The sequence below is a fragment of the Desmodus rotundus genome, chromosome 4, assembly GCF_022682495.2.
Source record: "Desmodus rotundus isolate HL8 chromosome 4, HLdesRot8A.1, whole genome shotgun sequence".
NCBI classification, from domain to species: domain Eukaryota; kingdom Metazoa; phylum Chordata; class Mammalia; order Chiroptera; family Phyllostomidae; genus Desmodus; species Desmodus rotundus.
In genome coordinates, this window is record NC_071390.1 from 69,096,920 (window position 1) to 69,109,151 (window position 12,232).

The 12,232-nt window shown below is 41.3% G+C and overlaps 1 protein-coding gene across 5 annotated transcripts; it reads right to left on the minus strand.

Annotated features, from left to right (window-relative positions):
- Positions 1 to 379: 379 nt before the first annotated feature.
- ZNF22 (zinc finger protein 22) lies at positions 380 to 12,188 on the minus strand. Of its 5 annotated transcripts, XM_045195983.2 has the most exons (3): positions 5,596 to 5,741; positions 4,742 to 4,829; positions 380 to 2,597 (listed from the first exon to the last, which is right to left on the minus strand). In XM_045195983.2, the coding sequence occupies exon 3, from the start codon at positions 2,507 to 2,509 to the stop codon at positions 1,832 to 1,834; it is 678 nt and encodes a 225-aa protein (XP_045051918.1). In that variant the 5' UTR covers positions 2,510 to 2,597; positions 4,742 to 4,829; positions 5,596 to 5,741; the 3' UTR covers positions 380 to 1,831. The 5 variants fall into 5 exon arrangements, with proteins under 5 accessions (XP_045051918.1, XP_024417106.1, XP_024417105.1 ...); XM_024561338.3 differs by lacking the exons at positions 4,742 to 4,829; positions 5,596 to 5,741 and adding an exon at positions 5,748 to 12,188; XM_024561337.3 differs by lacking the exon at positions 4,742 to 4,829.
- Positions 12,189 to 12,232: the final 44 nt, after the last annotated feature.

Sequence of the window (12,232 nt, forward strand, 5' to 3'; positions counted from 1 at the left end):
CATAAAACTGCTACAAATATCACCGATGGTAGATCTTCAAAAGGGCCCCATAGCCACACCTTCATAGTCACTGCTTCAAAGTGACTTGGCTGTGATTAGTATGACACTTGCTAAATAGTCAAAGATCAAGTCTTCTTGATCTGTAAAAGATAACAGCATTTAAGTCATACAAAACACTGTGGATATCCTACTGGATGAAACTGCTGCCAGCAAGGTCAAGTTCTATGACCCTGCCCTAAGGACAAGGCCTGGAGGCAGGAAAAGTTCAACTCTGAGAAAATTAAAACCAGGCAAAACAAGTGACTCTTCCAAAGCTGTGATTTTACATGTTGCCTAAATCATTAAATAATTTCCCAGGAGAAAAATAAACAGAAGGTAGTACAGTATGTAAAATATTCCATTTATTTTTATGAATAACTGTCATTTGTACACCAGCCACTGGCATGATTATAAAAGATACAAAAAAAATTAGAAGAATGTTAGTGTTCAGTAGAACTAGAATCTGAGCTGAAGGCTGCTGATCAGAATGTCTGACACATAGCACTGTTCTGATGGTAGCTGAGAAGTATGTTTGCTAGACTGTAAATCAGGGGTGTCAAACTCATTTTCACCAGGGGCCACATCAGCCTCCCAGTTGCCTTCAAAGGGCTGAATGCAATTTTAGGACTGTATAAATGTAACTACTCCTTAACAGTTAAGTGAGAGCTCAGCACTGCTGCCGGGTAGAAACAAGATGCCCAGCTGGATAAAACAAGGTGGAGGGCTGCATTCAGCCTGCAGGCCTTGTTTTTGCCACCTGTGCTGTAAATAATTCATATAACTCAGAAAAGTTTAACTTAGATTTCAAAATCTACACATTAAGCTACAATGTACTGACAGTTACATTAAATAACTTCTGCTGTTGACAAATATGTTTAGGTTTACTTGAATTTTTCAAAAGGGAAAGCAGGAAGGTATGTAAATTGTAGATATTTTAAGTAGTAAGTTAAGATTGCTTTGGTAAAATATGGTTTAATTATTTATTCTCGCAGGTCTAAAATGCTACCTCAGTTTGTCAGAGCACACAAAAATGCCCAAGGAAGTCAAAAGGCATAGGGATGTATCAATATAAGTCCATCCCAACTTCTAGAAAACTGACACAGTGTAAAACCATCTCAAAGAATAATGCTAGCAGGAATAAGAGACTTGTCATCTACATTTTTACTTTGACTTCTAGTGTATCTCTTACTAAGAATGTGGAGAAAAATAGGGAAATTCTATTCCTTTAACAACTGTCTATAAGAAGGAAAGGAACAAAAGAAAATGTAGAGTGATGGGCCTTGTTAATTAAGAATCTGTGAACATGAATATATTTTAATATAATGAATATTAAGTCACACTCACACCCTGATGATTAATATATTACAAAACTTTATAATCATAAAATCTCACCTATTATGGAACTTCAAAACCAATGGGATTAACTTCTTTTCCCTTTTAATTACTCCTTCAACAGATAGTCTTAAAACTGAGTAGTCATCGAAATTTCTACATTTTTACACATCATTAAAATGATTGTTTTTGTCAAAATTATGCAGAAAGCACTTTCAAGTGAGGTCAAGGGTCTTACAGACTCTCAAAACATATTTTCAGTTCTTTGTACTCCAGGTTACATAAAAGAAATGACAGGACCATTGGACTCATGTAATTTCTTTCCATCCGACATCATTAAATTTCCAGTATTTCCATGCTAGGAAAGGATACAGTATTTAAGTGCTCTATTACAAAGGATCTCTAGTCCTAAAAGAGATTTTTTTTTTCTCTTTAACAGGGCTGAAACAGTGTCTTTTATTTAGCGAATACCAGTCACTGACTTCCTTCTTGTACCAGCTTTCCAAGATGATACTAAGTGAGTTTTTGACCTAATATTTTTGCCTGGAATTTTGCAAGGCTTCTTTTCTTTGTGCACCTTCATGTGTTGCCTAAGATGAGAGCTCTGGCTGAAGCATTTGCCACATTCACTGCACTGGTAGGGCTTCTCCCCTGTGTGGGTTCTCTGGTGCTGAATAAGGTGGGAACTCTGGCTGAAACATCGGCCACATTCATCACACTGATAGGGTTTTTCTCCGGTATGAATTCTCTGGTGCTGAATGAGGTTTGAGCTCTGTTTAAACCTGTCTCCACACTCATCACATTTATAGGGCTTTTCCCCAGTATGGATCCGACGATGCTGAATGAGATTAGAACTCTGAAAGAAACTTTTCCCACAATCAGCACATTTATGGGATTTCTTTCCAGTATGGATCTTCTGATGTTGAAAGAGAGTTGAGCTCTGACTGAAACTTTTTTCACATTCAGTACATTTATAGGGCTTCTCATCCAAGCTTCTTCGTAGTCTACTCAAGCTCGAGTCAAACCGAACAGTCATTCCCCATTTCTGCCGTTGCCGGCCTATTTTGCGCTGGTTCTCAGAAGTCTTTCCTTGGCTTGAGCTCCGAGAAATACCTCCCTTAAGTTTTCCTAACCGCATGGTGAAGAGCCAAATGTACTCTTAACAAAGTCTACTCTCTTCTTCTGAACTAATGTTTCTCTTCCTAGAGCTACATAGCTCGAATTTTCTGGGTGTAGAAGAAAAAAATAAAAACAAATTACAGATGATGTTAACAAGTCAACTTTATATCTCTGTAGACCCATCAAATTTGCATCCATTTTCAAATTAAAAATGTATTCAATACATATAAAAACAAAAGCAACTTTGGGGAAAAATACTTACAAAATAATTCTAATAATTACAGAATTTAAACTTGATATTACCAAATAAATGTCTTAATATTTACTCCCATGTTAAACTTCCACTCACTGGTGACTAATTAAGGAGTCAAAATTAGAAGAAATGACAAATCATACTACTTTATTAAATATTTGTTTATCCATTCTACTTTCACAGCTATAAATAACACCTTAGCTTTAACTTTTAGCACAAATTTTTTGAAAGAAGGAACTACTGTATAAGGAGTAGTTTCTGTGAGTTCATTCAGTAAATGCTGAGTGAGAAAAACATCCATGAAGAGAAGCTTTATTATTATTTTTTCTAGATTTGAATGATCAAAGAGGACAATTCTTTGAAAATTTGAAACAAGAAGATTGTTTTTTGAAACAGAAAAAAAATGTTAAAGAACTTTTATAGGATAGTGAAATGAATTTGAGTAGGAAAAAGGGTGGTAAGTACAACACAAGAAAAGGAGGAGGAGAAAGTTTACATGTAAAAATAGGAATGGAATTTAAAAAATATCCAAATGCTGCAAAAATTAAAAATTTCAAAAAAGTTAATTTCATTTATTTACATATAAGGTTACTTAAAATAGTGGCCATACAGGAAAATCTCAGACATTCCACGCAGCAACATCCTCACAGACACATCCCCTAAAGCAAGGGACATAAAGGAAAGAATAAACAAATGGGACCTCATCAAAATAAAAAGCTTCTGCATGGCTAAAGAAAACAGCACCAAATTACAAAGAGAACCAACAATATGGGAAAGCATATTTGCCAATGATACCTCAGACAAGGGCCTGATCTCCAAAATATATAAAGAACTCACACGACTCCACTCCAGGAAGACAAACAACCCAATTAAAAAATGGGCAAAGGACTTGAACAGACACTTCTCCAAGGAAGACATACAGAAGGCCCAGAGACATATGAAAAGATGCTCAGCATCACTAGCCATCAGAGAGATGCAAATTAAAACCACAATGAGGTATCATCTCACACCAGTCAGAATGGCCAACATAAACAAATCCACAAACAAATGTTGGAGAGGATGCGGAGAAAAGGGAACCCTAGTGCACTGTTGGTGGGAATGCAGACTGGTGAGGCCACTGTGGAAAACAATATGGAATTTCCTCAGAAAACTAAAAATGGAACTGCCCTTTGACCCAGCAATTCCGCTGCTGGGATTATACCCTAAGAACACTGAAACACCAATCCAAAAGAATCTGTGCACCCCAATGTTCATAGCAGCACAATTTACAATAGCCAAATACTGGAAGCAACCGAAGTGCCCATCAGCAAACGAGTGGATCCAAAAACTATGGTATATTTACACAATGGAATTCTACGCAGCAGAGAGAAAGAAGGAGCTTATACCCTTTGCAACAGCATGGATGAAACTGGAGAGCATTATGCTAAGTGAAATAAGCCAGGAAGTGAGGGACAAATACCATATGATCTCACCTTTAACTGGAACATAAGCAATAGAAGGAAAAAGCAAACAAAATATAACCAGAGACATTGAAGTTAAGAACAATGTAACAATAGCAAGGGCGGGGGTGGGGGGTGGGGGCGGGGACAGTAGGTAGAGGGGATTACAGGAACTACTATAAAGGACACATGAACAAATCCAAGGGGGAGGGTGGAGAGGGGGGAGGGAAGTGGGTTCACCTGGGGTGGGGTGAAGGGATGGGGGAAAAGCCATACAACTGTAATTAAATAACAATAAATAAATTAAAAAAAAAAAAAAAAAAAAAAAAAAAAAAAAAAATAGTGGCCATAAACAGCCACAAACTTCAAATAAGTGAAAATGTAAGAGGAGCTAGGCTGCAAAAGTAATAAAATTATTCTATTTTCACATGATATGTTAGGAAATAGACTTTAAAAATGGGAATAATTACCCTGGGCCTCTGCAAACAAATTTTGACAGCAGATTACTGAAAACACAAATTACATCACTGTTCTAACGTTCCTTCATCTAATTGTATACCTGAGACTTCAGGCTTGATAGTGTTGAGGAATTTATATGGATATTTAATAATTTTATCTGCTGCAATCATGGTATCAGGAAGAGCAAACTATATAGAAAACAAAATTACAGTGCTTTCACAACTCATTCTTTAACCTTAGTAAATATTTATAGAACACCCATTACAAGGAGACATTTGTTAGGTTCATGGTGATAAAAAAAAAAACAAAAAAACCACAAAACAAAACACCTGCAGTAAGAATAATTATACATTAAAAAACCACACACTAATACTATGGAAATCAGGCTGCTGGGAAAACTCAGAGACTGCTACTATCCACCTAGAACACTACAGATGAGGAAATCATGCTAATTGGCAGCTTGCATGGCGGACACAGTGCTATCCTATTTGATTCTCACAGCAGCGTTATGCGACCATCTCCATCCTAGCAGCCAGACCCCTGGGCCTATCAGCTCAGTGGCAGAACTAAGGTGCAGTTCTGCCAAGTTCAACACTAGGACTGGTGAGCCGCCTCATTCCACTCGGGTGTGGCTTTTAAGATAAGCTTGAGTGAAGGGAGCCACTAGTCGTGGGAACACAAGTAATCGGCATGTGCCTGTTTCTCACACATAAAGTTAAAATGACAATAAAGCAGCTATGTCAGACGGGGTTACGAGTTTAAACGAGTCAACATTTGTAAATCCCTCAGAACAGCCCTGTGCTACCCAAACATCTGTTCAATGTTTTGGCCCCGAAACGCGACGAAAATCATAAGGCCCGGGCCCACCCGCCTCTTGCCCCAACCGCTGGACTCCCTTTAAGGTTTCCGCCCTCCCGAGGCCCCCAACAGCTACTCCTCACGTGCCGGGCCCACCCGCTTTTTCCGCTCGCGGCCCGACGCCCTCCAGAGGCGCGGGGAGGCGAAGCCAAGGTAGCCACTCCGTCACCCGGAATAACGCTGCCCCGCTACCGCCAGCTTGCGCCGTGCGGCTCCTAATGGCACGGCTGCACCCCTCAACTGTTCACCTTGCCCAGCCGGCCACCGCTGCCACTGCGTCACTGGGCGTCCCAGCCCCGAGTCACCGGAAGCGAGGGCCCCGCCAGTCCTCCGCACCGCCGCAGTCGCTCTAGGAACGTGACGGAGCAACCCTCTATGGTCCTAGTCCACCGGAAATTAGAAACTGTTTCTTCTAGCTGTTTTCTCCTGGCGCTGCTGAGAAGGCGTCCTGTGGCTCCTCCTTTATGGCCGACGAACTGGCCTTTGTGTCTGTCCGGGCTGTGGACCGAAACAGCAGCCTGCCCAGTCGAGATTTTTTTATGCAAATATGGAGCACTTACTAATTTTAAGGGGCTACTTTTGGAGAGCCTAAACTATTCTTGATCTTTTTTATGAGTCACCTTATTTCACTATAACCAAAAAGCCTCTGCGATACCGGAATGATCATACTCATTCCACATTATCAGGAAATCAAGGCTTAGAAGAAGTTTGCTCAACTTTACAGTATATGGGTGGACGACCAAGGATTGAACAGGTCTTTTCCTGAAGTTTCGTGATTTTCAACACACCTCCGGTTCTCCTCTCTTGCTGGATCCTCCTCCTCAGTCAAGCTGGCCAGTGCTGGGTCATCTGACCTCTCCACTAGTACCATCATTCCCCTGCCAACTCTTCCAGTCAGTGACTTCAGATACCATCCATATGTGCTGAAGGACTCCTGAACTGGTAACTCCAGTCCTACCCTGAGATGGCGATTATTATTGAACTCCAGATTTGTATATCCAGTCGATTAACCAGCACTATTCGCATGTGGGATGGATACTGCAAACTTAACATACCCTTGAATGAATTTACGATAATCATGTAACCTATTACTTCAACAGTCTTCATCCCAGCAAATAATGGCAACTCCAGCATTTCAGTTTTGTAGGCCCAAAATGATGTCATTGTTGCCTTCTTCATGCAAAATCCAAATCCAATCCATTGAAATTCTGTTGGCTTTATCTTCAAAATATGTCCAGAATCAAGCTGCTTTCCCTTCCACTGCTATAACCTTAAGCAAGCTGCTGTCATCTCCTGTCTAGATTATTGCAATGGCTTCCTCACTGGTCTCCCCAGTCTGCTCACAGCCCCAGAGAGATCCTCTTAAAACCCAAGTCAGATCATGACAATTTTGTTCAAAACCTCCATAGGTTTCTCATGTCATTAAAACAAAAGCTCATGGCCTCAGAGTGGCACACAAAGCTGTCATGGTCTGTTTCTTGTTCTTTGTTGTGTCTGCAGTGCCAAGAACAGTGGTCAGCAGGTAGCAGGCACTCAGCAAGTATTTGTTGAATGAATGCATTTATAAGATACCTCATTGTTTACAAAGTGTTTTTACATCTATTCTCTCATCATTCATCTTTATTATAATCTCATGATGCAGGGATCATTATATTTGTCTTACAGATCAGTAAAAGGAGGCTGAGAGAGGGAGACTTGCCTGAAGTAATACCGCTAGTTGATGGTAGAGGCCAGATTAGCTCCAACTGGGGTTTTCTGCTCTGCAGGTGGGAAAGCATGAAACTGATTAAGGCCTGGACAAAGCATGTCAACTCAATAATCCACATAATAGCTAGATGCTGTAAAGATTAAATGAGATACTGTGAGTTAGCACAGTGCATAACACATATAAGAGGCACTGCTATTACTTTTATTATTAAATTATTATTAGAAATGTTGATCCTGGTAATTGGAGGGGGTGGGGTAGTGGGCAATGGTCAGCGACAGCTTAGGATAAGTTGTGTGGACCCTGAGAAAGAAGTTACCTACCAAAAAGGGTTCAAGTTGGCTAATGGGGCTCAAATTTGAAAGCAGGCCAAGCAGCCCTTTCTAAACAGGGGCCTTTCATGCAAGCCATAGTTCAGGGAGAAGCCTGCACTGAACTGCCTGCCTGCATTGTATTCCTGACTTCTAAGCCAGCCCTTACACAGGAGTTGCTGGAATTGTATTTCATCCAATAGGACTGAGGCCTTTCCCCCATCCAATCAGAGCTGTGTAGTTATATTCCCCCTCCCCCATCAATATCTTCACTGAAGATAGCAGTTCCATTTTGAGCAATCAAGACAATGCTTTTTAGACCAATCAAACTGCAAGGGATTGGAGTCCTCATTTGCATGAGGACAGACCAATCAGGGACCAGGGGTGGGGACTTCTATGTAAGTCAGCTCCCCTCTGACTGGGGAACACAGAGCTCCTTTCCACAGAAGTCAGAAGGCCTTGTTTCTTCTATTGGTGTGGGGACACACTGCAGAAAGAAGTCTTGCAATAGCAGCAGAGGGGAGCACAGCAGAGCTGTCTACCCCCTGGGCTGCCTTTGCAGCTGTGCTATTCCACAGCTATGCTGCTTCATAATTGAGCTATAACAACGTTGAGCTGTTGGCACTGAAAAAAGTGGCACCAACCATCACTTGACAGTTTCAAGAACAAAAGTGACCTGCTTGGGTGGTTTGTTCTATGTACATTAAAATAAGGTAATATGTAATAAAAAACATTTTATTAGTAAGACAGGCATTAATTAAAACTTAACTCCTTTCATGACCCACATAAAGGTGGATTATCCCTTTTTCCTGTACCTGAAAGCAATTGGGCCAACTATAGAAGGTCCAGAGATGTGTAGATTAGAGAAGTAGAGAAATGAGTAAAGAAATAAATTTTAAAAAGGAGATGAAAATCATGAAATAAAGGGGTGTGGGTAGTGAAGAGTGGACAGAGTAGGAGGTAGGGATGGAGAAACGCAAGAAACAGAAAAGGATATGGGGTGGGAAGGAGCAGGAAGATTACAGAGAAATAGGAGAAAGAGAAAACAGGCAGGGGTTTATGCCTTCTATTTATTAGTAAATAATAATCAATACTCACTGAATGCTTATTATGTGCCAGACACTGAAGCACTGGTTGTATCTCATTCAATATTCCTGTGGTGTGATGGTTCTTGAGCATATGCTGTGCCCTTCTTGGATTTTACATCTCTTGCTTATTGCTGTGTGATTTTCAGTACCTCCTAGTGAATGACGACTCATTCTACTAATGTTGACTTTATGTGTGAATAGCATTGATTGGCCAACTGCATATGAGTAGACACAAAGATATCATGTCCCACAGGAAGCTTTGAATTACTGTTTCTGCTATTACTCTGTTCTTTTCCTCTGCCTTGAGAATACTGTGTCCCAAGTAGGGGTTCATCCTTCAGTCTAGGGCCCAGGAGAGAAGACACATGGAATGGAGATACATATGCCTACCTGTAGTCACCTATAGTCAACTGTAACATAGAGAGAAATAAATGCTCTAGTTCAGGGGTGTCAAACTCATTTTCACCAGGGGCCACATCAGCCTTGAGGTGGCCTTCAAAAGGCCAAATGTAATTTTAGGAATGTATAAATGTAACTACTTAACTAGGGGCAAGGAGCTTGGCACTGCTGCTGGGTAGAAACAAAGTGCGGGGCCAGATAAAACAAAGTGGAGGGCTGGATTTGGCCTGCGGGCCTTGTGTTTGCCACCTGTGCTCTAGTTGTAGTCACTGAGATATTTGGTGTTATTTATTCCTGCAGCAAAGCTGACTGATATAACTCCCACAACTATTAAGAGATTGGAAGTTATTATCCTCATTTTACAGATGAGAAAATGGAAGCCAAGTAACTTCCCTAAGGTCACGCATTCCTATGGCATAGCCAGGCTTTGCTTTTAAGTTCTACATGATAGTATCTCATAAATGGGGTTCCAGGTTACTTTTAAACAAATTAAATTATAAAAAATAGGCACACATATTTACAAAACACAAGGACAATGGGGGAGAGAGTGGAAGGGATAGACTGTCAGGGCATCAAAGACAGGCTATGTTACAACCTCCTCCTAACAGCACAAGGGAAACTGGGCTGAGACCAGATGCCTTGATGACTGGGGCTTCTCTGGAAACAGTACCCAGCAGTGTGTCTCTGAGCCCTGTGGTATTTTAATGACTCATTCAACAAAGAGGCTTCTGGGCTGAGAAAAACCCTGGTAAGAAAGCTTCCTTTTACTATGGTTTCATCCTCTGCATCCCCGCTCCTTTGCATGGACACACATGTGCACACACACACAGAAGCACTGGTTCAACTGGGTGCTTGGCTGCCTTGGGTCTGCATTTGGAAACAATGCAAGGGATGCTGGTCACGTGTGGCCCAAGTGCAGTAACAAGAGTGGCTCATTTCCCATGAAAGCACCCTTAACAATGGTTCTGTCCACCAAGCCTGACACTTTGCTTTATGTTTCCTTTGAGTTGTCTGGAAAAGGAAACTCTTAAGCTGTCTAGGTTTACAGAAAACATCTCAGAAGTCAAGCCAGTAGGGAACAGAGCCCCACCCTGCAAGCTGTGAGTCCAGGAACAGGTCAGCAGCTGGCTTGCTCCCAGACAATTGTGACTCGTGGGATCTAAATATGGTGTGTACTTTTAGCTGTTTATACACTTGGAACAGGTTGGCTCTGACTACGCCCCCTGCCTGAACATGGTGTGGGTCGGGGGAGGCTGCTCCCCACCAGGACACCCGCCAAGGATATCCTGCTCCTACTCTGCAACTGCAGGGCACCTACGTTCCTGTCCACATGGGGTACAGTGTGGCTTGCCAGGTCCTCCACAAATCACCTGGTAAGACTAGATAGTCCCTGTGCTTTATTTCCTGAGACTAGGGGGCCAGATGTTCCTGGGTGAAGGGCAGTTTTGACAGTGCGAGGTCTTTAATCCATTTTCTGGTAAATGTCCCAGGCAAGGTAGCATGTGGTTGTCACCATGGAAAAAACAAGGTGTTTTTCTATGTCTTCTGTTTGTTCTGGCCAAACCACCCTGTTTTTCCTGAGTCCAATTTTTCTTTTGCAATCATGTTGATTTCATCCTGTTAGGTATTTTTTCTGGTCCCTGAGCCCCAGCTTGGGAAGACAGTCCTGTTTTAGGAGAGGACACGGTCTCAAAGGAATCTTTACTTTATCTTTGGATACATTTATTACCTGAGATACTAGTTAGTAAAGGAGCATCTGAGAAATACTGTAAGATCTGTGGAGAGAGGAACCTGGAGCTCCCATAGAACCTTGTGGAGAAAAATCTGAAACTGGTATCACAGTGAGCTGAATTAAGCAGATTTTCAAATTCCCTCTGAGAGCAAATACAGCATTGATAAAAAGGATAGGTAGGCCCCCAAATGATGGTAGAAGTGGACATTTCCCCTTTCCTGTGTATCTTCCCTTTTCTTGTGCTAGTGAGTTTCTTAGCTATGATATTCAGAAGTTAGTTTTGAGGCATCCAAATTGGAAAGGAGGAAGTAAAACTGTCATTGTTTGCAGATGATATGATAGTGTACATAGAAGATCCTATAGACTCCACCAAAAAACTACTTGACCTAATAAGTGAATGCAAAACAGCAGGATACAAAGTCAATATTCAGTAACCAAAGGCATTTTTGTACACCAACAATGAAGTATCAGAAACAGAAATCGGGAAAAAACAATCCCATTTGCTATGGCAACAAGAAAAACAAAGTACCTAGGAATAAATCTAACAAAGGAGGTCAAAGACCTGTACTCAGAAAACTACACAACACTGAAGAAAGAAATTCAGGAAGATACAAACAAATGGAAGCGTATACCATGTTCATGGATTGGAAGAATTAACATCACCAAAATGTCCATACTACCCAAAGCAATTTATAGTTTCAACACAATCCCTATCAAAATACCAATGACATATACAGACATTTCTCCAAGGAGGTCATACAGAGGGCCCAGAGACATATGAAAGGATGCTCAGCATCACTAGCCATCAGAGAGATGTAAATTAAAACCATAATGAGATACCACTTCATACCAATCAGAATGGCCATCATACACAAATCAACAAATAGTAAGACCTGGAGAGGCTGTGGAGAAAAGGGAACCCTAGTGCACTGTTGGTGGGAATGCAGACTGGTGCGGCCACTGTGGCAAACAGTATGAATTTACTCAGAAAACTAAAAATAGAACTGCCATTTGACCCAGCAATTCCACTGCTGGAATTATAGCCTAAGAACCCTGAAACACCAATTCAAAAGAACCTATGCACCCCAATGTTCATAGCAGCACAATTTACAATAGCCACGTGCTGGAAGCAACCTAGGTGCCCATAAATAAATGAGTGGATCAAAACACTTTGGTACATTTACACAATGGAATACTACACAGCAAAAAGGAGCTCCTACCCTTTGCGACATGGATGGAACTGGAGAGCATTATGCTAAGTGGAGTAAGCCAGGTGGTGAAAGATAATTACCATATGATCTCACCTATAAGTGGAACCTAATCAATAAAACAAACAAGCAAGCAAAATGTAACCAGAGACATTGAAATAATGAACAAACTGACAGTAACCAGAGGGGAGGGGGGAAGGGGATAATGGGGGAAAGAAGGGAGAGACATCAAGGAACACGTATAATGGACCCATGAAAAAAGCCAAAGGGGTGGCAGATGGAGGGTGGGA